This window comes from Lissotriton helveticus, chromosome 12 (genome assembly GCF_964261635.1).
Source record: "Lissotriton helveticus chromosome 12, aLisHel1.1, whole genome shotgun sequence".
Taxonomy (NCBI): Eukaryota; Metazoa; Chordata; class Amphibia; order Caudata; family Salamandridae; genus Lissotriton; species Lissotriton helveticus.
This window is the reverse complement of record NC_136073.1, coordinates 164,860,195-164,888,102: the sequence shown is the minus strand read 5'-3', so window position 1 is coordinate 164,888,102 and position 27,908 is coordinate 164,860,195. Positions and strand designations below refer to the sequence as shown.

General features: G+C 47.0%; 2 protein-coding genes across 2 annotated transcripts in view; both read right to left on the bottom strand.

Annotated features, from left to right (window-relative positions):
• Window positions 1-27,908, bottom strand: part of LOC144799728 (histidine N-acetyltransferase-like) — a 189,020-nt gene that overhangs the window by 158,640 nt on the left and 2,472 nt on the right. The window lies entirely within an intron of this gene.
• LOC144797992 (uncharacterized) overlaps window positions 25,043-27,908 on the bottom strand; it is a 43,072-nt gene continuing 40,206 nt past the window's right edge. Inside the window, exon 2 of the mRNA XM_078668788.1 lies at window positions 25,043-25,234. Within this exon, the coding sequence (XP_078524914.1) occupies window positions 25,043-25,234 (192 nt within the window). The remainder of the gene's footprint in view (window positions 25,235-27,908) is intronic.

Sequence of the window (27,908 nt, the reverse complement as noted above, 5' to 3'; positions counted from 1 at the left end):
CTGCTAAGCACCACTGCACTCTTTGCTACTGCACTGTACACCACTTCGCTCTATGCCACTCAAGTCTGCAACACTGCACTCTATGCCACTGCAATGTACGCCAATATGCTATACTCTGTACCACTCCCCTCTATGCCAGTGCATTCTATGCTAATTCACTCTACGCCACTCTAATCTACTCTGCATCACAGTACTCTTTGCCACTACCCCACTAGCCACTTAACTATACTCTGAAACGATCTCTTCTGCGCCACTCCACTCTGCACCACTCTACTCTATGCCACTGCACTCTACTCTCAACACTGCACTTTACATCACTTTATTACTTAACTAAAAAAACTGAGCAGTCTATGCCAGTGCAGTGCTCTCTACACCAATCTACTCTGTACCACTACACTTTACACCACTAAGCTCTACAACATTCTATGCCACTGCATTTAACACCACTTTACTCTGCAACATTGTACTCCACGCCACTTTACTCTGCATCTGTCTAGTTTACTTCACTGCATTCTGTGCCAATGCACTCTATGCTGCTATTCTATACAGCACATCACTCCTCAACGGTCTACTCTACAATACTGCACTCTCTGCCATTAAACGCTGTGCCAATCTGGGTCCTGTAGGGCTAAGTTAGAATGATGTTGTACTCTGTTTCGTTGGGTGTCTCAGCGGTTCATGGCCGAATTGACCTCAATTCCTCCCGTGGACTGTGCTCTTTTCTTATCTGCTTTGTTCTGGCTCTCTCCTCTAGGTCCGCTGGTCTGCTGGTAGTTGCCTCCTGTGTGATGAAGTTGCTTGCATTTGCCGTTTTGCCCTGAGGGTTTGATGTAGTTTTTTGAGAGACCTAAGCAGGTGATTTGTTTGATTCCCACCCTTCCCGAGGATTGAATATACTGTAGGTCTTCTTTGTCTGCAAAGTTACCCCGTTTTGTTGTTTGGGGCTTTCTAAATTTGCAGCCTCTTTTATGGGCGAGGTTGAAGTGGCCCTTATCCAGCGGCGAGCCTGATGCTTTGTTCAGTGTTGTCCATCTGAATGTTTTTTTTGTCTTCCTCGATAAATGTTTTTTGTGACAACAGTACGTTTGGCCCTTGATTCGTTAATTTGCCTTTCCTTGATTTCCTCAGGCTTTTTCTGTCCCTCTTCCTGAGGGAAGTAGACAGGTTGGTTTATTTGTGGCTTGCGTCTGCTCTCTACGCCACTGTAATCTACTCTGTACCACTGCAATCCATGCCACTGCATTCTACATCTGTACACTATATCCTGTACTACTCCACTCTATCCTGCGCCACTTCACTCTTCTCTGAAACAATCTACTCTAAGCCACTACACTCTAAGCCACTCTACCCCACTCTGTACCAATCCACCATGTGCCACTCCACTGTACGCCATCACACTCTACACTACTGCAATCTGTGCTGTACCACTCCACCCTACACCATTCTACTCTATGACACTTTACATCACTGACCTCTACGCCAATGCACTCTACATCACTATACTCAAAACCAATGCACTCTATGCCAATCTACTCTGCACCACGATACTTGGTCACTTCACTCTAGGCAACTCTACTCCACTCTACGACACTCAACTCTATGATGCTCTACTCCATTACACTATGCTCCACTGACACTATACTCCACTCTATGAGACTACTCCACTCTATGATGCTCTACACCACTCCCTTTATGCCCCTCCATGCCACTTTGCTCCACTCCATGACACACAACTCCACTCCAGGCACTCCCCTCTACGCCACTCCACTCTACAACGCTCCACTCCACTCTACTACACTACTCTATGCCACTCCATTCTACAACAATCAACTTCACTCTATGACACTCTACTCCACTGTACGCATCACCCTCTAAGCTATTCAATTCCACTCTGCTCTAGACCACTACACGACACTATGCCACTCCACTCTGACCCTTTATTTCACTCTATAACACTCAACTCCACTCTACAACCTACCACTCTACGCCACTTTACTCCACTCTGATACGCTGCTCTAGGACACACGATTACACTTCACGTCCGTCTATGCAACGACAATCTACTCCATCAACAATACTCTCGGCCACTCCACTCTACACCATTCCATAACACTCCACTTCACTCCACACTACTAAACTCTACACCACTCCATGACTCTCTGACACTCCGGAATACTCCACAATACTCTACTTTACGACACTCCACTCCAAACCACTCTCATTTATGCCACTTACATTTAGCCATGCAGAACAGTAGCAACGCTGGTGTACAACATGGCTAAAACAATCGCATAACCAATAGCGCTTGCATAGGTGTGACATATTGGCTATGCTAATGCTGTTTTCTCTTACTCTCTCAACCTATTGCTCGACCCTTTTTCTTTTAAATGAATTGTTTTTTCTCATTCCATCACTATGCCCCTGACTGGTCAGTTTTCCATAACACTACTCTTTACATTCTATTGTGGTCTACCAGCTTTCTCATCTCTTTCACTATATTCGCTTAATCTCTGTAACCTACCCATCTTCCATTCTTTGCTGTCTGTCCATACTGCCTTTCCATATTATTTATCCCCCTCCTTATCTTTCTAGGTCTTCTTTTCCACTTCTTCGAACTTATCACTACGTTATACTCTGTTTTCTTTGTCTCTCTGCCTCTAGCTCTTTCCTGTTTCACTCCCCAAAGTCAACCCCCCCTGCAAACACCTGCAGATGTGTGCACTGATGTGGGTTCCAACTGGACGTTGCTACTGCCATGAGAAAAAGAAAGGTAACAATCCATTAACTGGCAGGAACTTAGAGACTTGTCCCAGTGTACAACAGAATCAGTTTCACAGTGCCTTGCTCCTGATGTACCACTTTGGTGTACATCTACTCAAACCTGTAGCACATCTACGCACACACACCCACACTTAACACTATTTCTAGTGGCCTCAAATATTTTCTAAGGGAGTGTGCTGCAGTACCTTAGTATCTGTGTGTGGCCATGTGTAGTGCATGTCTTATTCAGCCTAGCTGGAGTACATTTACACCTGTTTTGAAACGTTTGTTGCTCTAATACATTTAGTGGTTATGGGTTTGTATCTGCAACTCCCCCCTAAACCCCACCTCAACATTTTCTAAACCTCTCCTATTTAGGAGCAGATATGTCACATTTTCCTATCACTCCCTACGTTTTCTCCACATATGCTAATTAAACATAATACTTGGGTGCATTAGATCGCTGCTCAGAAAAGATACACGGTGAGAAGGTCTCTCCCTATAGGTTTGGGAATAGCACTTGATACTCTTTGAGTACTACTACAGTAGTGCTACCTTATGTACTACAAAATGCAGTTTGTGAACAGGCATTCCAGTCTTAATCTCTGGCTTGAATCTGTGATTTTTAGTTTTGATGAGAGTCAGCCTATTAAAAAACTGGGCTTAGAACCTTGTTTATGCAGAGCTTATGGAGTTATGTGGCCAGGTTTTGTGCCGAAGGAGATGTGGACTTCTCATGCATTGTAATCAGAAAGGACTATGTAATCACTGCAGCTACACTGAGCATCCTTCTACTTAAACCGATGCACCAAACTGCCCACCCAGAGGTATTTGCACATCCAACCTTCTTCTCATATTTTACCACCCATGCACTCAACTATTTATCCTTCCATCAACAGACACATCTTTACGCACACAAATGCATACTTCCACCCATCCCAATGCACTTGCCATCCAACCTCATTCAAGGATAGACCCGCCCACCTTCATCCAAACATTCATCCATGATCCTACAACCACCCACACATGCAGTCATCCAGCTTCGCAACCTCTCTGAATCCATATATTGTATACACCCGGTACCGTAGTCACCCACCGCCAGCCAATCATCTGTTCCTCTTTGTGTGCAAACACACAACCATCAATGGATTTATGTATCCACCCAACATCAACACGTTGCACGAGTTCTTGTGCGTTTTCTGATTCAGGTGGTTCTGCATACACTTTACAACATTAAGCTACAGTGGGGTAACCCTGTAATGCTCAGAAACTGGGTATTCATTATTCTAAAAAATAATTGATTCCATCAGAGTCTGATAGATTTACTCATAGACAGTTGTTTAATTACTACATATGCACTGTATGATTCCCATAAATAGCAGAGCACTGAAAGCCAAATACACCACAAAATAAAAAACAAAACACAAAAAATACAAAAATGCACGAGTCTAGTTACCAATATTGGGTATATTCAAGTAGTTTACAATAACATATTCAAAACATATATCTATACTACTATTATAAAGAGAGAACTGTGACCTTTGAGCCTGGTAAACTCGAAAACTACACCACCAATCCAAACACCCAATACATGTTTGAAAACGTCAGGACAAGCAGAAGGACATAGGCTATATAAAAAAAATATATATACCTTAGTTAAGAAATTTACGATTAAAAAAAAGTAGTCCCTTGGAAGTAGTGCCGGCCGGCCGCGACGTGCATGCTGACATTAGCAGCGCAGGGAGGAGCGGCGTACAGGAGCCCGAGGAACAGCGGTGGACATGAGCGCGGGGAGGAGCTACGAAGCGGCGAGAAGCGGAGGAGCAGTGGAGCGGTAAAATCAGCAGCGCGGGCAGGAGCGGAGGGAGAGGTAAGAGAAGCATCCGCGGGTGCGCACCGAGGGACGGGCTGGGGCCATGAACACTGAGTGCTCAAAAAGCTTTTTCATCAAAGTCGGAACGTAGGGGGAAACAAAGCGTGGGCAGAAGTGGACAGGACTAACGACGGGCAGGGGCCATAAACACTTAGTGCTCAAAAAACATTTTCCTCAAAGTCGGGACGTAGGGGGAAACAAAGCGTGGGCAGAAGCGGCCAGGACCAACAAAACGGCCGCTCTGCTGCGCCACTCCTGCTGCGATGCTGCCCCCAGGCTCCTTCTGCCCCAGGCAACGCTGGGGCGGGCTGCTAGTAGATTAATAAATGTGTCAGTAATCATATAGGTTGCTTCATAGGTGCAACATGAAAGTGCTCATGTAGGGCATCAATTGAAACAAGCGTGGAAACAACAAATAAATAAACAAGCGCAAAAGTGGATTTCACAAAGCCAGTACATGTATGCGGTATGTGTTGCCTGTCCAAAATGCTTGAATATCTGTTGCCAAGGATAATGGGAAACTATTTTATTGTCTTATTGCCAGACCTTTTATAATGGGTACAGGCAACGCAATTCAATAGTCGACGTTTCGACTCTCAAAGCTCGTGGTGCTTTTTAAAAACATCATAATGGGTCTTCACCAGGACTGGGAGATGAAGTAACCTGGAGCCGAGTGTGTAACAGCTATCTAAAGTGATGGCCTACAAATGTTCGGGGTGTAATGCAGATGGATTAGTCAGACCCTCCAGCATTTCGCAATTTCGCGATTTGCAAAATAATCGCAAAATTAGCAGAGGAAAAGGTCTCCGGCAGACAGCAAAAGAAATGATAACATCTTATTGGCTGTACGCTGCATAGCGCATACGTCACTACGTGGCTCCTACACTGTAATGCTTGCCTGCTTCTTACTGCGGCCGGCATTAGGGAATACGCGGAAAATACAGTCTTGTCAGTGGGCCCTTCTGAAGCTATTTTTATTGAAACCACATTGCGGCCCTTTTTTTTTAACAGAATTATTAATTTTATTTTGTCAGTGCTGAAAGGGGATATTAACAATTCTTTACACCTGTAAATAATGTTGCCAACATGAAAGATGTGTACTTTTTCGATCCCTGCTTTGGAGGTTATCGGCGACAACAGTAATGGCTAACACCGGGTCGCGCTTCTCGTGTTACTGCGCTGTCCGTAGGTGATGTTGTAAACTCTTGAACTGCGGGGGTAATGGGGGCGGTGGCACAGCCATCCTGCTGATCCACCTACGTAGGCCACTGGAGTTCTTAGAAACCGCTCTAAGCTGTCACTCCCCTGTCTCGATTCTCTCCCACATTGCGGCCTTTAACTAATCCGGTCATCTGACCTGTAGAAAATTAATTCGACAGTTATAGTCAATGCTTGCAAACACAATCCTGTTCTATCCGTCATAGGTCACCAGCTCCCTTTCTAGATTACAGACTACTAAAGAGCATCGGGGAGTCGTTTATTAGAGTGAAATTAACGCTGATACTAGTCCTCAGCTGGTTAATATTTTGGCAGCTGCACTTTTTCACGTGCACAAAAACGTATGTTTCAAGTCAAACCAAATAAATCAGTAGGGGCGTGGCTAGCAGCCGATGAGAGCGGACGCAGCCTAGTGAGGCTCCCGACCCTCGGCCCGCTTATCCACATTAAATCCGGAACCAGGCGTGGAATCCCCGTGATCTTCGGGTCGATCCCACGTTTCCCATCTGTGCCTGCTCCGGTCGAGTGGCTGGCCGGCAGACCGGCCACAACGAGCACTGCTGGCTGCGGAGTGCCCGGGAAGACGAAGCACAAAATGGCGGCGTGGGGCGGCTGAGGGCTGAGGACTGCTGTCGGCTGTAACCTGAAGCGCCTCTGCACGGAACCTACGGACCAGAGACTGTGGATTCCCTCCGAGGGACACTCTGACGACGGCGGACCTTGGGGATGCCGGTGCGGAGCCTGTACGGCCATGAGTGATCCCGACCCTGCGGGACCTGAAAATTAAAGCCCTGGCTTGAGGGCCTACAACCCCCTGGAGATGGCGCGTCGGCGCTCAAGTGAGCAGTGAGTGCGGCGTCTCGGACGTGCGGAAGGACGATCGGTGAGCCCGCAGTGTCGGCGGGACTTCGCCGCGGGGCTGCTGAGGTGCAGGGACGAGGGCACCGGCCGGCAACTGGGAACTCCGAAGGTGAGAGAGCAGCTGGGGAGATGCGCGGAGCTTGCCGGGGGAGCCGACGGCCTCGACTCTCGGGAGGCTGGTGGGGGACTCGTACATCCCCAGCGGGACGCTGCTCAACCGAGCGAGGAGTCTTGAGCCCTGGATCTGGGCCCGACCGCCCTGCGGGCGCACTCACCCACTCCACTCCTGGGGGCTGCCGGAGCGGGATTCGGAGCCTTGCATCGGCCCTGGGGTGCGGTCTGCCCTACACTGAGCGGTGGGGGCGGCACACCGGGGGCGGAGAACGCTGGTGTGCGGGGGCCCCACCACCCCCAGGAACGCTGCACCCGGACACGGGCCTCGGGGCCTCCTGACACTGGGGGTGTGACACCTGACTGGCGCTCCTACAGCGGGCCTGTGTGGAGCCTGGGCGGCGGGCGGCAACGAGGCACAACTGCTCCGCTCCTGGAGCGACGACTCGACTCCCTGGCACTGGGGCCGGCTCCCACTGGAGCGCACGGGTGAGCATTTGGAGGCCCGGTGCTGCAGCCGAGGCGATCTAGGGGAGAAGTGCCCCGGACAGCTGCTCAGAGAGCCCGTCCCGAGCGAAGAAGAGGACCTGACCACAGCTGGGCTCCATCACTGGGGAGTGCGGTCACGGATACCCTTGCTGCTCCCCTGAGGGAAGGAAGCACGACCGCGGCGACTGGGCCCCTGAGGCTCGACAATCACCGCCAACAGGGGGACCTCGACCACGCAGGACACGGGAGCGTACCGCCTGCCTCGAATTGCCAAGGCAGGGTCGGCTGGTACATCGGAGGCATGATGGGGAAGACACGGGGACCAAAAGGAGACGGGGGGCTGATCACAACGGCTACAGAGGACACACAGCAACCCCAATCGGAATTGCAACTGATGCAGGACAAAATCCTCTAAGCTATTGCAGCCACGAAGGACGCTCTACATCAGGACATTGCTCATGTATCGACTGGCTTGGGGCTCCTGAGGGCTGACCATGGGAAACTAGCTGATAGGGTCAAAGAAGCGGAGATCATTCTGAAAGACATTGTGCCGGAACGGAAAGCATTGGAAGGAAGGCTCACGGATGCCCTGGACCGCATCCAAGCACTAGAGCGGAGGGCGGAGGACGCGGAAAATCGCAGCCGTCGGAACAATGTACGCTTAGTGGGCCTTCCGGAGAAAAAAGAAGGGACGGACATGATAGGTTACTTAGACAACTGGCAGCGAACGGGGGTGGCCCCGGAGGGCTTATCCCCCTTCTTCACGTTGGAGCGGGCACACCGCGTACCTGCCAGACCCCCGAAACCGGGTCTGCCCCCACGACCGGTGGTGATCAAACTGCTCCATTACAGAGACAGAGACTGGCTTTTGCAGCGGGCAAGAGAGGCGGGGCCATTCCAGGTAGATAACAGTAAAGTCAGGCTGTTCCCGGATTACACCTTTGAAACTCAAAAACTCCGAGCCTCGTTCCTGTCTATTCAAAAAGAGCTGCGCACGGAGGGACTGCAGTACTCGCTTTTATTCCCGGCAAGGCTCCGAATCTCAGTAGATGGGAAAGCTTTGTTCTTCACAACTTCAGCGGAGGCATGGTCCTGGTGGGACACTTACAAGGCTGGAACGGATGGGGCCCGCTTCAGAGCTGAGGAGGAGCTCCAGCAGAGCTCGGTGCGACGATCCAAGCGGCTCCGGAAACGTGAACAACACCGGAAGAAACCGACGGAATCGCAAACAGTGGAGGAACGGAAAGCGGCACTGCAGGCGGTGAAGGAGGTCTCGGGCGTGGCATCGACGCCGCTGGCGAGAGAATTGATTTCGGAGGAAGAGGGAACGGGCTCGGAAACTGAACTATCAGAAGTGGACAGCACAAGGGGTCCGACAGTCACACCACAAACCGCGGAAGAAATCTTCGGCAGCTGAAACAAGGACATAGGGGACTGGCTGCGCCAGTCTGGCTAATATGGCGTGCGCGACCATTTGAGCAGGCAGCCGTGAGACTGGACTAACGTGAGTCTGGAAACATATTGAGGGGCGGGGGAACAGGGAGGCGACTGAACGTAGCAGAAGCTAGTACACGCGCCCAGAGGCCCATGAGGCCGCCGCAGTACAGACTGCGGAGTAAGTAGTTTTGAGAGCACGTTGCTCACTTGTTTGGATGGGGGTAACTCTTTTGCAGTTAGGTCCTGTTCTAGGGGGGGGAGCCTAGAGAAGTTGGGGTACCTCAGGGCATGGTCTGGGGGGAGGGGGAGGGACTGGGCTGGGAGGGAACGAAGCACAGAGAGGGGTGGGAGCGCAGTTGTTGGGGACGGGTGAGAATGGTGTTACACCTGGCGTCAGGTCACTGTCGGAAGTGGTACTAGATCGACCACACCAGGATAATGGATAGTGTGGGGTCGTTAAAATGTGTGTCCTGGAACGTGCGAGGGCTGAATTCAATGACAAAGAGGCACAAAATTCATTCCTATCTTGTCCGCAGAGGGGTTCACATTGCCTTTCTGCAGGAGACTCACCTAACTAAGAAGGAAGGGGTTGCACTGCAAAGGAGGTGGAGGGGTCACTTGTTCTACACCACGTATTCAGCGTTTGCCAGGGGAGTACTCATTTGGATTCGGGCTGGGATTCCCTTCCAGGTCACTAGGCACACTGTAGACCCAAATGGGCGATTTGTAGCAGTCGAAGGCTTGCTCAGAGGCCGCCAGATAGCACTATGTGGCATTTATGCACCGAACGCTGAGCAAGCATCATATTTCACTACATTATCCAGGCTCTTAGCTACCTATTTCACTGGACCGGTACTGATGGGGGGGGGACTTCAACTCTATCGCGGACACCACCTTAGATAGATCACACCCACCACTACATGCTTCCCCAGTACATAGATTGGCGAAACACAGATCAAACTGGCAGGAGCAGTGGGACCTGTCGGATGTATGGCGAGTGCAACACCCAGCAGGGAGGGATTATTCCTTCTACTCCGGCATGCACGACCTCCACGTCCGCATAGATGCGTTCCTGTGCTCCCAGTCGGTATTGCCGATGGTTGCCCGGACAGAATATCTAGCACGCACGATATCAGATCACAACCCCTTACTCCTCACCCTAGCTTGGATGAACGGGATTACACTGATCCCGACGGGGCGGCTCCGCCCGGACACGCTGGATGACCCGCCGTTCAGCGCGGCCTTAGAAGTCAGAATCTCCCAATACTTTGCAGAGAATGAGGAGACTGCCTCCTCTAGAGCCACAGAGTGGGATGCACTCAAGGTAGTGGTAAGGGGTCACTGTATAGGGAAATTTGCGGGTGCCCGGCGGACGCTCGTAGACGACTTAGACAAGGCTGAACGGACGTTGAGAGATGCAGAGAAACGCGGCCAAACCGCCCCGAATTACAGGATAGGGTAAGTGCAGCGCGAGAGGCAGTGGCGGTGGAGGTAGAGCGCCTGCGCAGCTTTGATTACAAAACTTATTTGACTAAGGCTCACGCTGAGGGGGATAAGACTGGGGCACTCCTGGCCTGGCTGGCCAACCCCAATAGGGGCAATACCCCGATACTGTCCCTGAGAGGTTTGAGCGGGGAGGTGCACAACACCCAACCAGACATATTGAAGTGCTTTAGAGCGTATTACGGAAAGCTGTACGAGAAGAGCTTGGAGACTCGAACCGAGGCGATAGAAGCCTTGTTAACCGAGCTCCAGCTGCCTCAACTAGAAAAGGAACATGCCAAAGCCATCGAGGGCCCGATCGACCTCACTGAAATTAGAGGGGCCATAAAGAGAATGGCGCATAATAAAACACCAGGAATAGACGGGTTGCCAATCGAGTTTTACGGCAAATATATAGATTTATTAGCCCCAAGGCTACGAATAGTATATAATGAGGCCAAGGAAAAAGGCGAGTTGCCCCAATCGATGCGAGAGGCGATCATGATTCCCCTGATAAAACCGCGTAGAGATAACTCGGATCCGGCTTTGTACCGACCGTTATCGATGCTGACGGCGGACTATAAAATCTTAAGCACAATCCTAGCCACTAGACTGGTAGCCCATATGCAGGGTCTAATCCATAGGGACCAATCGGTCTTTATTCCTACTAGGAACACGTCGCACAACATTCGTAGGCTGCTTAGGCTAATAGCGGATCCTCCACAGACCGCAAAAGCCCCTATGGTACTGTCGGTCGACATAGAAAAGGCTTTCGATAGCCTAGAGTGGGACTACCTGTACAGGGTGATGCAAGGTTTTGGTCTGGGCGAGGGTTATATACAATGGACGAAGGTGCTCTATGCATCGGCAGGCGCTAGGGTGAGAGTGGGGACGTTAATATCGGATCGATATGAGGTAAACAGGGGTACTAGACAGGGGTGCGCACTTTCTCCCCTATTATTTGCTCTGGCGATAGAGCCATTGGCGACATTGGCTAGAAGAGGGGATTCTTACTGCGGATTAGAGGTTGGAGGAATCCGCCACTATATATCATTGTACGCAGACGATCTTCTGTTATTCTTAGACAATGCCGAAGATGCGGTGGAGGGTGCGGAGGACCTACTGGCAAGATTCGGAGGAGTCTCAGGCTTAAACGTGAACTGGGCAAAAACTTGCCTCTTTCCCCTCCAGAAGGCGGAGAGGTGTCCTTCGACCAGCCTCAACCTGCGCTGGGAACCTAACTGTCTGCACTATCTCGGGGTTTATATTTACCACGAGCCTACAGACCTGTTGGACGGTAATATTGGTCGATGTATCCGAGCGTTGCAGTGCAACATGACCTTCTGGGCAACCCTCCCTCTATCCATGACGGGCCGGGTATCCCTACTCAAAATGGTCGCTCTACCGCGATTGTTGTATTTTTTTAGGACCCTTCCTATATGGATACCAGGAGACATCTTCAAACGCCTAAAGTCTCGAATAGTGTCCTTCCTGTGGGGAACAGGCAGGCGGAGAATAGCATTGGCGACTCTGACTCGCCCGAAGAACGAGGGGGGATTGGCGGTCCCTGACTTCGAGCTCTATTACCTGGCAGCACAACTGCAGTTCTACACGCAGGAGGTGGCAAGGGTGTATCGGGGTCCGGAACAAGAAGGAGACGCTGGCACCTCCCGCCATGTGCTGGCGTATATCGCTCTGCAGCAGAGACTAATACTCAGAGGGCTGTCCCAGGAAGAACGAACGCTGAGACTATGTTGGAACCGCATGCAAAAACGAGCTGGTCCGGGGCACCCGTATGCACCTGAAATCCCAATAGGTATGATAACAGCGCTACCACATGGTGGAGACTGGTCGAACCTCTAAATTTGGGAGGAAGCTGGTCTACAGATGGTGGGAGACCTTTATACCGACGGGGTGCTGACACCATACAAGACTCTGCAGGAGCAATACGATCTCCCGAGAGGAGACTATTTACTACACGCGGCTGTGGTGAGAACTATACAGGCACATTGGGGGGAGGGACTAGTTGAGCCCAAAACATCGTTGACGTGCCAATACACGATGATGGCAGCAGGGACCTTCAAGGCAGTTACGTGTCTTTACTCCAGACTGCACACGGAGAATATGCCACCTCTAACACGCCTCAAGACACAGTGGGAGACAGACCTACAGAAAGACATCCCAGATACAACGTGGTCCCAATTGGTTCAGAGAGCCAGGAAAAGCACCAGAAACGCCCGCTTCCAACTGATACACCTTTTCATTCTCCATAGGGCCTACCTCACCCCAAATAAAATTGCACAATACTTTGGCGCTGAGGACGCAGCATGCCCCAGATGTGCACTACTAGGTGCTGACTTATTACACATGCTGAGAGGCTGTCCACAGTTGCAAGAATACTGGAGGGAAGTGGGGGACACCCTGAACGAGGTGACAGATAGAGAACTGCAATATGACAGTGCGGTTGCACTCTTACACTGGTTTCCACACACACGCAAAACCAAACTGTCAAGTAAATTTATAGACATGGGCCTACTTATTGCGAAGAGGGAGCTCACCAAGGGATGGAAATCAAAGGCAGCGCCGACGCACCGGAAATGGCTGAACGAATTTCAGAAATGGGCTGCAGCAGAGAGTACAATTAGGTACCAACTGGCCCGACGTAAGTCGGATGAGAAAGCCCAGGAAGCAGCACTGGCGTGGGAAATCATGGTCCAGGCTCTTAGGGACAGTGCAGTGGAGAGTGAGGAGGAGGAGGAGGCTGTAGGCCCAGGGGCCCCGGGGGAGGTGGTTCTAGTCTCAGCACTGACACCGGACACGCACACCCATTAATCGACTACAGACTCCTGAGACTAACAACACAATTGGGTACACAAACACCGGGCGCAGACACCAGGGGGGGGGTGTATTAACCCAGTTATGGCAGAGGGCCCAGCAACCATCTGCGGGACGATGGGGAGGAGAAGGTTGGGGGGAAAAAGAAAACATTAAAAGCAGAGAGCGATGGACCGCTGGGAACGACTGCACCAAAAGATTGGGAGAGTGTTCTTACTACTAAATCGCCACCCGGCCTCCGGGATGCGGGTTGTAAGGCTGTGTATGTAATGATTGGAAAGAGCGAAAGAATTTATGGTCCCGCGAAAACTTCTTACAAATGTGTTGTATACCTTGCATTGAACTCTGCAATAAAATTTTTTAAAATAAATAAATCAGTAGAGCCAAAAAAGATGGATGCTAAATAGTTCATAAGTTCGTTTGATGTGACTTCTCAAACCTGCTAATAAATGCCCTTGAATATTCATGCCCCTATCAAAGGCTATGTAACAAAACGTGGATAGTATCCATACGTTTAAAAATTTATTGGCATCTTGCAAGCTACATTACTAGGATATCAATAACAATGAAACATTTTTTTCCTGTTTCGTTTGAATTTCATGGACTGTCTTTTTTTTGTTGTTGCAGTTGTATATAGGGCAAACTCAACACAAAGGTATCCAAGCCCTTTACTTGAGCACATGTTGCATTACAGAAAGACACATTCATTTTTAGGCACAGGGAGAAATACCTCTCTCCCACCCTCACGTAAACCCTTACTTTGGGGACGATGTTGGCACTGTAAGTGGAACAGGTGAGAGGGTTCTCCCTTTCCCATCATAGTTGGGGTGAGCGACTTGAATACTTTTCAGCTGCATGGGTAGAGCTGGATGTCAGGGTTGCATACCACAGCTCACATGGTCGGGTTGCCTCTTTCTCTCATATATTTATCAGACCCTCCAACATTACACGATTCAGGCAAAAATCACAAAATCATCTGACTAGCACAATTGGCCGCAATATATTCAATTTTGGCTGCGATATTTACAAAAAAGTGTCTGCCAGGAGACAGCAAAACAAACAATGCCCTTTAATTGGCTGTGCGCGCACACGTCACTACTTGCCGCCGTCCAATTTCTGCTTCCTTCTGGCCAAGCGACGTTTGTATTACAAATTCCCATTTCGATTAATGAGAGCGCAAGTCAGTTTCCAGCCATGGGAGCCTTCTGCGGCAGAATAACTATCAGAAGGGAGCGCTGGAGTGCAGACATATGCAGGTCATCATTTACATGGCCACTTTGTGTTATAAATCTGGATGAATGGACAGAAGCAGCAAAATACCATTTGGGGCAGCACACTATACTAAGTTCAGATTTTTAGCATAAGTGTTTTAAGCCAGGCCCTTAATTACATAGGCCACACCCCTGTGGGAGACCCCCAGTTTTTTCATCCTACTTAAAACCCTGCACACACCCCTCTGCTGTTACTTAATTGTGGACTTCATTCCAAACCGAAGTCATGTGCAGATGGAGACGTGCAGATTGGTATAGAAGAAAACTCACTCTGTCCCTGAGGCAAACACTCCTCTTGGCCCACAGGTGTAGCACATTCTGGAAGGGTCCAGGAGGCAGCGGCGCCTCGGCAGGGGTGAATACAAGGGTGCTAGAACACCCCAGGGAGAAATAGGGACCTCTCTCACGAGGTGCAGATTGGAGCTGTGCTTCTGTAGAGCAACAAAGATTTTAAACATGCCTATTTCACCGTGGAAAACTCTGCTAAATCAGTTGGCATTGATTTAAGGCTGAAAAGGAATGATTTCAAGTAAAATGAAGGGCCGTAAAAATGCCGCTAAATTTCCATTTTTGTGCCGCTAAATTTGCAAATCTATGCCGCAATATCCTGGGGGGTCTGATTAGTACCTCACATGGACAAAGAGTACCCTAAGTAGAATGACTCCTCACGTCTGACAAGTTGCACTTTTAATTAGGTTTATGCTGTATTCAATTTCCTTGATTCTCAAAAACAGCCTTCTTTGTGGAGCTCATAAGTAGAAGCGATGGTCCAGTCAGGCTCCATTTCAAAACCTTTAGCTGAATCCTGGGTAGCTGTGGCTTCGAGCAGCAAGGCTTAAACAAAGGAATTATTGTAAAGCGTTTAGAAGCACCAAACAGAATAAGAGTGTCACACAACATGAAAGAAATCTGACACTAATTTATGAAAATGTATGATACTTATATGAATTTTAAGACACCAATATGAGCAGAACTCACCGGATGGGGTTCCCAAGATACAGACTTTGAAGTAAAATGAAAATCTCAGTGTTTTAGTCTAAACCATGAACAAGCATAACTGTAACGTTTAGAAACGTTTGATAAGCTTGAACGAGTTGTGTTTGACTACTCTGGCCTGAGTGGGGAGACCAGTTCTAATAGGGAGAAGGCCAGTGGGTCAATAAAAAGCATTTAGAAAGTAACCTGGTCACCAAATAGTCTCGAATCCAGTACAACATTTTACATCAAGACCACTGCAGACTTTAATGGAGTGGTCTTGTTACTGGAGATGCAGGATGCTGATCATGCTAAAAGATGCTCTGGTTGCTTAGCAGATGACAGGGATTTCCTTGTAGCTATTCCTTGGTCCACGGGTAAAGTTAGGTGACTTTGGCCACAGGGGGTAGTGTTCCTTGAAGCCTTCTTTGAGCCAGTAGAAGGCCAGCTGCGGCTGGCTTACTGATCTCAGTACACAGCTGGCCCAGAAGTATCTTGTGGTGAAAGCTGGTGTCCCTCTTTGGTGACCAATCTGAACTCTGATGACACTCCTGGGACTGGCAGAATCAACTGCAACTTTTGGCTATCGAGGATCAGTCTTGGGTCACCCAGCATTGGTCAGCTGTGATTTGAAGAATGTGGCTACTGACTTGCCATAGTGGGCTTCTTCAGTTTTAAAGGCCCTGGTGCTGGTTCTGGAGTTTCACCCAACTGACCCTTGGGAGTCACTTCTTTTGGTCTGGGGATCAGGAGTGGCATTTCCATGAGCCAGGAGCCATCGGCACAGCCTTCTCTTTGCTGCCAGTCACTGCAACCTCTCTTGCTGGGTCCAGCAGTCAGCAAGGCAGTCCTACTGTCCCTTATCTAGTTCCATTGTGATCTGAGGTTGCCAGGGGTGCCTGATTGATGCCTATAAAGTCCCCTGAGGGGATGATGCGGTTACTAGCCAATGGGCTACCTGGATCCCTTCCTCCTTGTGACAACTGCCAGCTATGTGTGGCATTTAGCAAACCCTATTGCACTATTCTGCCCACTCTCAAGATGTCTGAACCCCTCCTTGGATGTTAGGAGCTTGGTAGCCAGCCCATAGGTGTGAATACCTTTGGGCTACAACCCCATGGGAAAACAGTTTGGGCACTAGTCTCCCATTTCTGCTCCCACCACCAGCCTTTCTACTTGAACAAAGTGGAAACCCTCTGGAATGTGATCGCCATTTGCCATATATAAATAACAAACATGAATGGAGGGCCCAAGGGATATTTAAAGACCAGCCTAGGTAGTATCCCTAGCAAGAATTAGATAAACAACAAGAAAACCTAGGGGTCTCTGTGGGAAAATACTGTATAAATTCCTATCTGCTTAACCCGACATCTACCGTAGTAAGTCAGAATGGAGTTAAGACTAGAGAATTTCTCCAAAATCACAAAAAACACAAACAACCTCAAAAATGGGGCCACCAGTGATTGTAGATCAACAGAGCCTTTTGTAGGATTCCCATCAAAGACTTGTGATGATCAATGTTATCATTTGGTCATCCTTAGGGTCGTGTGTCTCTAGATCATTGAGACAAAGATCGTACCCTGTAGTGGATAAGGGTTGCGACCCACAATCACTGTTGGACCATATGATATTGATCTGATCTAGTGCAGTGCAAAAAAGGGAAAAAGGGACCCAGTTTGGACATGTGATCTTTTTACATTCAATCTTTACAGTGGGGTCACTGTGTTTTTATGTTGTAGAGATAATCAATACAGCAGGTGTCACGGAGGAGAATCAACAGACGCCGGAAAATATATATCCTTTGCTGTTATGAAATGTTATTCACGGATTTTGTTTTGACACTTTTTTCACTTTATATGCAGTAGCTTTACTCTTTGAGAACAGAGGCCCTGAAGAAAGCCCGGGTCCCTTTTTCCCGCTTGGCTGAAACATGTTGGCCCCCTTGCAGCTATTTGGTTAAAACTGCTATGGTATTGCGCTGTTCTTGTTTTTAACAGGAAGAGACCTTCCCTATTAAAATTTCCTCTTTAGGTTCTCTATCCTTTTTTGAGTCACCACCTTCTTGCTTTTTTGCGCTGCACTAGTACCCATCAGATCAATATCATATGGTCCAACAGTGATTGTGGGTCGCAACCCTTATCCACTACAGGGTACGATCTTTGTCTCAATGATCTAGAGACACACGACCCTAAGGATGACCAAATGATAACATTGATCATCACAAGTCTTTGATGGAAATCCTACAAAAGGCTCTGTTGATCTACAATCACTGGTGGCCCCATTTTTGAGGTTGTTTGTGTTTTTTGTGATTTTGGAGAAATTCTCTAGTCTTAACTCCATTCAGACTTACTACGGTAGATGTCGGGTTAAGCAGATAGGAATTTATACAGTATTTTCCCACAGAGACCCCTAGGTTTTCTTGTTGTTTATCGCCATTTGTCAACCAAAGGCAGCTCTGCCTTTGAAGCTTGCCTTTGGGCCAACACTCCGAGTGACTTTCTGCAAGGGGTAGGTAACAACTCCTTCTGTAGTAGGTTTCTATTGTTCCAGAGCTCTGGAGTTGTTCACACAACTCACCAGGAGGGCAGAAGGCTGTCTTTTTGCCTGCATCTGTGCACGGCCACTGGCCAAACTAGGCATTGAGTGTCAACTTTCTAAACGTTTCCCTTCCTTAAAAAAAGTGGCATTAAATTTGTCTTGGGCTTCAAGACAGGTTTAATGCCACGATAATTTAATACCTTGGAGTACCCATTTTAATAGTCCCATTCAGAAGTTAGCTGGACTGAGAGGTCTGCCAGTAACTCAGCGTTAACCAATAGGGATACTAACTTTTCCACAGCAAAAATTACAATTTGGAAGTTTTGCTGTTAGGATATAATAAAAATATAGGTCCTACTTAATAATATACAGCTCCCTGCCATAGGGCTCAATAGGTCTTCCTTAGGGGCGACATATATTGTTAAGGGAAGTGTAGTTTGCCATTAGTTTTAGTAGCAAAGTCGAACTGGCGGTTTTAAAACTGGCCTTCCAGACTGCAGTGACAGGCTAGGAGTCATTTTGTGCGTTGTCACACAGAGGGTAGCACAATCAGTGCTGGAGCCCTGGGTGCCCACTCTAATGTACATACCCTGGATACTCTTGGTACCGTATACTAGGGACTTATGAGTAAGTCAACTATGCCAATTGGGGTTAGCCAAAGCTACATACATATTGTAAAGGGTTAGAACACAGGCACTGAGGTCTGGTTTAAAGGACTTGGAGTAAAACAAAAAAACACAACTGCAGCAGTCCAAATGGGGGCAAAAAGTGGGGGGGTAAACCTGCAAAAAGCCTCTTTCCTCACAATAACATACATCCATTGCAGCAGGGAACATATACACTTCAAACTAATTTGACACACTGGCTTTTAAAATGCTTATTTTCTTTTACAGGGGTTAGGTGCTTAGCATGTTTTGTCATAATGAGAAATAAACAGAGGGAAGTAGGTATTTGTACAGATAGATGAGATGCTTTTGTTTTCCTCAGTTTGAGTGATCTCCTGCATGAGTGAATGCGATCTTTAAATGTGAGTTTATGTGCTGGACTTAGCCCCCATTTCAGTTGGTGAAGATTGTGTAATTTACTACTTTGGACGTATTTCTTGGTATGCTGTTCATTAACTTTGTGCACTTCGGCTGCTTTTTACTATGACCAATTTTGCGATGGAAAGTTTCGCTCATTTGCCAATTATACCCGAGTTCCCTTCTGACCCATGCTTTTTAGACAACCTTTTATCCCAAAAATGTATTGTACATAATAACTAAAACCTAGCAAATTCAATCAGTCAGTTCAAAGTACTTTATTCGGCATTATCCCATGAAAACAGCAAAGCAGTTAGAAAACATACAATCATCCTCATAATTACAAATGATTAAAAACGAGATTTTCAAAAACAGATAAAATACTAACCAAGAGTAAAATTCAAGCAATTCATTCATAAAGTGAGGAAAGCAATAACTAAAAGGTTAAACATTACTCGAACATTCATTATTCAAACAGTATCTCTTCCCCGATTGCAACAGCCAGTTTAAAAAAGTTTAAACCATCATAACAGATTTCCACCATAGGGAGTCTTTGCAAGATCTCTAGCCCCAGTTGGTGTTTTCTAATCTGTAAACTGCGCCACACCGGAACCATAAAGGATTTGCGTGGACCTTGGTATAGGGGCAAAACATGATAAAATGACCTGTACTTCGTTTTTTAGGATTATTATATCTACATGGGGGTAAATAATGGTACCAAACTTTTTGTGTGTGGATAGCTACCCTAAAGTGTAAAACATTAAGTCTAGAAAGGGTTAAAATATGGGCCTGGAGTGGGTATCCCCTCCAAATTGAATACGGCTCCAGACACCTCGTTGCTGAAAACCTCTGCAACATCCAATTTATTATAAGTATTCCTCATTTGTACAACCCAGGGTATTTTGTTTACATCATCTAATGTCAGTCATAAAAACATAATCTACTTAGGCCTTCTTCTGGATTCCTCCAACACTTGATCCTTAATGAAAGCAGGGCTAATCCTATTTGATCCTCAATATGTGGAATGCTTAGTTCCTTATCGGCATTAAAGTTGCTGTGCTTTTGGGCACTGCCAGCTGTCTACGAGGGAAGTCATTTTCTAATGGCTGTATAGGTCCTCAAACCCCTGCGCCATATATTCCGGCTCACACACCTCTACTTCTGTACAAACTGAATCTCTTTAATGGGTTTATTTAAAAAATTTCTAACCAGTCTGAAGATCGCATCCACGTTCTTTACCAATTGCTGAACTTTTAAATTAATAAAAGCATTACAGTTTATGGATGAGTTTAAGATGATACCCAATTAATTAAACGTATTCACCATCTACAGGCATTTTCCCACATTGTAAAAAAAAAAAAACTTGTTTTCATGGTAGGTTTCCCGCATGATATAACATATGGTTTGGCATGGTTAACATTCAGATCTAGGGAGACCATTTAATCCATCAATATTTGTAAATAAATTGCTGTACGGGACATAATTACCACATGTTCGGATAGAGCAAAATAGGTATGCAGAGATCCCCATTCTTGGCATATCCTTTTCTGTTTTTATCCGATGTTTACTGGCCCCGTTTATGGATAGGAGATACTGGAAGGAAGCAAGAATGCACTCCTGTCTCACAGCCCATAATGATCTGATCTGTGTGGTCTTTTCTCCATGCGGGATATAGAGTATAGATATGGTTAATTCATGATAAATCTGCTTCAAAGGATCGATCAGATCAGGATCCACCCCCAGGTTTTCAATTACATGCCATGGATTGACCCTATTTATCTTGTCAAAAGTGCTTGCTAAATCTTTGAATGCAATAGGGAGGGAAGCCATCTTGGCCAATACATACTTCCCTGCTATATGATATAGGTTTAATGATAGCTCGATTGTGCCGATACCTGGCCTGAAACCATACTAAACCTCCGATTGAATTTTATTTTCAATGGTTCAGGATCAAGTAGCAAGAAGATAACTCTCCACAAAATCTTAGCATTAGAATCTTGTAGAAAAATTGGCCTATAACACGCAGGTAAGGCTATATCTCCTTGGTTAAAAATGGGGAAAATGGCGTCTGTCCTCCGGGAGGGTGGAATAGGGCCCGCCATGCCACCCTTCAATACATTGCTTAGCAATGAGTTCCACAGATGTATATTTGATTTATAAAAATCTATGGGTCCCCCGTTCGGCCCTGGGGTTTTCCACGAGACACATTGTTTTATGGCCCGCAAAACCTCACTTGATTCGATAAGGGGCATATTGTTCCCTCTTTTCGATCCCACATCAGACCCAACAATTAGGGGTGTTACAATATGTGATGGGCTAGCACCTGAATGGAAACTTTCCATAAAAAGGGACACCCGTTGATCAGCTGTGATCACAATCAATCAATCAATCATTGGTTTGTTAAAGCGCAACTACTCACCCGTAAGGGTCTCAAGGTGTTGTGGAGGTGGAGTGCGGGTTATAGTCCATCAAGGAGGGGGTCTGTCGAAGAGCCAGGTCTTGAGGTTTCACGTGAAGGTGGGGAGTGATTATGTCTGCCTTAGCACTTAGGCTTCACTGGCGTTTTAGCTAAGAATGGGGCCTCTTGAGGCCATGCAATTAGTGTCCCCTGTGTTGTGAGGGAAAAGTCATGGGGGGGCTATCCCCGGGAGCCCAGCTATCCAATCCTGGCGGGCACAGTCCATCTATCATGTCCATGTTTTACTGGGTTAAAACGGGAGCTCACAGGAACATTATACTCTCACTGTCATCCTAAGGAGGGAGTGGGCGCTCTGTGGGTATGAATGAGATTAGCCAAAACAGAAATTAGTTTTATGAAAATGGCCTAGCTGATATGCTCGAATTCCCTCATGGTTTTTGGATGTTGACCTTAATTGTGATAGCAGAAGATGCACAATTTCTGGGTCTCTAAAACTAGCTATGACACAGTCCCCAGATGATGCCTTGGGCGAGCGACCAATCCATTCCACCCTTTGAGTGTAAACAATGTTGTTGTTCAGATCCAAATGGGCCCTAATGTATTCGGTCAAGCCTGGGCAGCACATGCGCTGCTATGAGGCGTGCAGTATTGAAGAATGGCTTTGAAGCCCCACCCACTCTCCCCCATATTTTTTATTGGCGTGTTTCATTTTCCTTCCTAAACGCTGGCTTTCGAGTCATTATTAGGCTTGTTAGTCATTCCTTGGTACCACCTTGTCTGCATTTGTTACTTCCTGTACCGACTGGAACTTTTACTTGTCTTGTTTAACGGTCTGTTTTATCTTGGCTGTGAGCACTATTTTGTTGAATGATTTGCCCCTATACCATCCTCTACATCGTAGCACCCCGCCTGCTTTTATTTTAATTACTAATTACAGTCCGCTTTACCTATATCGGCCACGTTTTTCTCTTTCTTTATTTTAGCAGCGCGGTCAGCGTTAAGTATAGCAGCCATGCTTACTTATTATTATTTTTGTTTATTAACGCTCATGTGGTGCTTTCACATTCATGGAGGCCGCGCCCCTTTCTTTGGACAAGCCACAACTAAAGAAAGGTGCACAGACACTATTAAAGTGAAAGCACGGCATAGGAACTTACACAGAAAAAAACATTGATTTGTCAACTTGACAAACAGATGCTTTTTTTTTGTGAAAGCGCCCCATGCCGCGTTTTCACTTTAATGTTGGCCATGCCACTTTCTTGCATCCATGAATGCGAAAGCGCTGCGTTGGCGCTAGTAATTTGCAATGCAATAGGTCTCGCATTTGCAACAGCTATTGCATTGCCAATAACTCAAAGACTCGTAAATGCAAGACCTATTGGATTGCAGATGCTTGTTTCTTAGCCAATGGGCCATCTTTTGTTTTAGTGACTCAGCATTTTTGCGGGCTCCTCGCTCCAAAGCGGGAACATTTTCTAAAACAATAACGTATGGGAAGCAAGCAGAAGAGAATTGTAAGTGTCATTTATGTTATGGGTCATTTGTAACACGCACGGATACTCAGAAGTGTCCCGGCGCTATAAGCCTGTATTGGGAAAAGCAGAAGTGGAGGAAGCAGCTAAGCAACTTTAGGGGATGTCTTGCCTTCTAGTGGATTCAGGGCCTGGGCATGAGGCAGCTGTTTTTATGCTGGAGGTCATTAGTCCCTCTGACATTCGTAATTCCCTCTTCCTGGCCAGACACAACTGCTTGGGGGTTTCTTTTTCATCAGCGGTTTCCTTGGGTTCTTGGTTTGTCGTTTACGATGGGCTTATTCACCTGCTCTTGTGGCTGGACTGGCAACACTGTGTGCAATCATCAATGTTTGGTGCATACTGTGCAACCATCAATGTTTGGTGCATACTGTGCAATCACCAATGTTGGGCACATTGTGTGCAATCACCAATGTTGGGCACATTGTGTGCAATCACCAATGTTGGGCACATTGTGTGCAATCACCAATGTTGGACACATTGTGTGCAATCACCAATGTTGGACACATTGTGTGCAATCACCAATGTTGGGTACTACATTGTGAGCCATCACCAATGTTGGGTACATTGTGTGCCATCACCAATGTTGGGTACATTGTGTGCCATCACCAATGTTGGGTACATTGTGTGCCATCACCAATGTGGTGGGGGTCAATAGCTGAAGAAGAAGAGGTGCCAGGCCGGAGTTCCAGCGCCTCTTTGATTAAGGATATTACTTCAATTTCCTACAGAAGTCGTTTTAAGTAGCTTCCGTTTTTGCTATGAACTTTTAAAGCAGATGGAGCGCAGAAATCCTTTTCTCAAATTATTTAATTATTATTATTATTATTAAACTCATTTTTAAGGCGCACGAATCATCCCCCAGGGGATCGCTCGGCGCCTGAGAAAGAGACAGCTGGAGGAGAAGTAGGCAGTTACTTTTCAGAATAGCCAGGTCTTAAGTAACTTTTTAAAATGGACAAAATTAGTGCAGGATCGGAGAGACTCAGGAAGCTTGTTCCAGTGCGTCGGGGCCAGGTAGGAAAAGGCACATCCTCCTATTTTGACCTTCTTGATTCTTCTGTCTGCCGCATAACAGGTTACAATTACTCGATCTTAGTTGTCTTCCTGGTTGGTAGCGTTCGATCTTATTAGTCAAATACGACGGACCCAACCCATGCAGCGACTTGAAGACCATACAGAGAAGTTTAAAAATAGCACACTTTCTTAAGGGCAGCCAATGCAAAAGTCGGAGTAGGGGAAGGGATGGGGTTCACGCTGGTTTGTCCAATGCCAGGCGAGCTGCGGTATTCTGTACCACCTGGAGTTTGGCCAACAAATTCTCCCTTACACCCACCATCAAAGAATTACCATAGTCCAGGCGACTAATCAAAAGTGCCTGGATCAGGGTTCTTCTTGCCGTAAAAGGGATCCAAGAAAAGATCTTTCTAAGCAACCTCAAGGTCCCATAGCAGGTACCTGCTAGAGTATTGACCTGCTCTTCCATTGAAAGGCTATTATCCATTTTGATCCCTAGGTTCTTTGCCGATCTCCTAGGGACAGGGGGTTCCCCTAATTCTGTTGGCCACCAGTCGGTGCTCCACAGTTCTACTGCCTTCCCAAATAACAGGATCTCCGTCTTAGAGGAGTTCAACTGTAAAAAATTGTCTCTCATCCATTTGGCGATGGCCGTCATACAGCTGATAAATTTGGCCTTCGTTTTGGCTGGATTGTCCCCAATGTGTACTATTGGCTGTGATAGGAGACACAAATGCCTTTTTTAAGGTCTGTGCCCCCAAGTAGCCATTTTTGCTACCCCCACTTTTCTATCTCTGCGTCGGCCTTGAAACTGCTTTGCAGGTGGTCTTTGCTTTACGTCCCTTCTTATTTCCTACCTCAGGAGTTGAATCCAAGTGGATAATGGTCACCCCCTGGCTCTGGAGAGGGGGGGGGGGGGGGGGTGAGGGTGCAGGGGGGTGGAGGTTGAGCCTACGTCAATTATTTCCTCTACTTGCTAAAGTTATGACGTAGTTACCCCCATTACAGTCGTCAGCAGGCCCGGCTCCAAGATTCTGAATCTGGGAGGGCCATGAAGGAACATGGGTGGGCCAAGATGATGGATGTGGTGGGGGCAAAAATCAAAGTATTCAGGAAGATCTGCTGGTTTAGACACTGACAATATAGGGATACTTTTCTCAAGTCTAAGAAGTGAAATATGTATAAGTTTACTACTGTTAGGCCTAATTGAATAGAATATTGGCCTTCTCAGTACCCAATTGGTACTGCTTGCAGCGGTACTGGTCATGGGGCATGCGTGCCAACCATGCACTCTGATCACTGCTGCAGGAAGTGTCAGTTTGGTTGCTCAATGCATCGTACTTGTTAGAGGGCAAGGCCAGGCCAGTGACAGGATCAACTAGGCATAGCCATGCCTAGAAGGAAGAGCAGATAAGAGCTTTTTAGCTGCAGTGCATGGCTAAAATGTATGTGAAGGTGGAGATGCTCCGTTACCATAACTGACCATGCTTTGTGAAAGGCAATGGTTTTAGCTTGTGGATCATTAGTAGAATATCCTTTCAGCAACAATTTCACAGAAATGTAAATCTGATTAATTATTTATTTTTATTATATATCACAGTATTAAAACAATTGTAAGACTATAAAAAAAGTGTAATGTAGTATGCTACAGTAGTGAAATGTGTTTTCAAGACATTTTAATGTTTCAAAAACCTGTGATGTTAAAAAGTACATAACGTAGAGGTATGAAGATCTAGTGAGATTTACAAATCACTACCTCATATTTGAATATCATTTAACTATGCAAAGAAATATAGTAATGCAAATTATGATCTTGCCGTTCCTTTGCACCACATCCATCCTATTTCCTGAAGACGTACAGGATATCCAACTGCAGGGAACTGTTTTTCCTGCACCCATTAAATGCTGAGAGCCAACAGGGAAATAGTATACTTCACCTTGACCCCCCCTGGAATGCCTGCCCCGGACCACCAGTACTGGAGAAAGGGAAGTAAGCATCTCATCGGAACCAGTAAGAAAGGGGCGCTTAATTATGTGATTATGGCCCGCACAAAAAAGGGATCATTTTGAAATGCTCTGTCAGCTTCGTGTGTCTCAAATTTCAAGAGGTTTAAAAAACACATATGTAAAGGACTGAGATTTCTAACTCCACGGATCTCTATATGGAACCATAATACCCAATTGTTGAATATTTATCCTCGGTATGTAAAATTAACAAGCTGTATTCTCAAAAGGTAAATTCTGTCATAAACATAGGCTTATGACCAAATGTACCTTTTTTTACACCTGCAAAGAATTAATAAAGGAACTACGGACAGTTGGCTATACATTTATTGCTGGGAATTTCTCCACCAAGAGTGGAGAGCAATCTCCTACAGTAAACCCAACTTAAGGTGTGACAATTGAGTGTTAAAAGGTGTCATTCACCTTAGAACCTTTTAGGAACATCCAGAAGCATATACAATTCTTCCGGGTAGTCTTTCCAGCTGGAGTAACTCTGATTCCAGGAACTGATGGGGAACAGAACACCTCCAGGTTTACTATGGGAGTAGAGGAATAGCTTTCTCAATCAGAAAAATGTTCTCCTCACAGAAATAAAGGTGAAAAAGTACATTTGCACTGGAGACTGCATTCCCCCTCTATGGAGTGATTTACTATGCAGAACTCCAATGGAGTGAAAGAAGAACCTCCTCAAAAAGTCTGCTAGCATCCCTTCTCATCCACCTGAAAACCTCTGCCTGGCCCACTCTATCACCCATACTATTGGGATTGTTTATGAATTGATTTGGGATATAATGGCTGATAAATTTGACTTTAAGATTTAGCAGCTGATATGTCAACGGGTATAATTCTAAGCCTGCACGTCATGCTATTAGCATAGGGAAAAATTACTGCCCCATTCTGGTGTTTTCAAATGCTGAAATAAGGATCAGTGTTGTTGAGGTTTGTGCATCAGTTTCATCTCTGGACTACGGTATTACCGTGCAACTCGGATTGCCAAGAGGAGGCGAAGTGTTCAGGGTCAACTTCTTACAAGGGCCTTGGTCACTGGGATAATCTAATGAGTAGTTTTTAACAGGAGTACAGGGTGAAACAATTGCAGGCTACAAAAAAATATATATCTCAAATTGTATCTTGATAAAAAAAAAAGCACACAGTGCTATACAGAGTTCATTGCAGCTTCTGAATCATCATCAATAAGCCGAGACTTCCTTTAACTTACACTCAAACCTTTAATTTGTATTTAACAAATGTGTCTCAAGTAGTGCTTGGTATATTATATTCCTTCATAAAATATAATTTAGCCTCATTGCACCATTATAAAGCATTCTAAGTCGCTAGAATTTGTATTTGTCAAACCAGTGACTCTCACTTTATGAACTCCAGAAGGATGAAATACTGAGAAGCCCCTGCCCAGGCGAGGTCGCCCCCACTCCGCTGCTCCTGCCCGCTGACTGCCTGAGCTCTGCTCTGCTGCCTCGTTGCTGCCGCCTGTTCACTCTTCCCCCCTCCTGCTGCCTCGTTATTGCCTTCTGCTAACTTTTCCCCCCTTCTGCTGCCTCGTTGTTGCCTCGGTGTATTGTTTTTCCCCTCTGCTGCTGCATTCGTTTTTCCCTTCTGTTTTTGCCTTTTTTCCTTCAGTGTACCCCTTTCCCCCCTTCTGCTGCCCTCCCCCTTCCTTGTGTGCTGCTCCCTTCCGCCGGACGACCCAGCCGCCGCTGAGCCCCCCTCAGACCTCCTTCCCGCCACAGACCTCCGCCGACTCCGCCCCCCTCCTGCCCATTGGCCGCCCCGCTCCCGCCACCGCAAGATCACCGACATCCACAACAGCTTCGGCGCACCACCCACGCACCCAACCGTCGAACCCACGCCCCCCACCGCCACCCTTCGCACCTGGACCACGGTGACCACCGAAGACACAACCCGCACGATGAACACCATCCACTCCGGATCACCGACCGACCCCTGCCCACACCACGTCTTTAACAAGGCCGACTCCACCATCGCACCCCAACTCCGGAAGATCATCAACACCTCCTTCAACACCGCCACCTTCCCGGAGAGCTG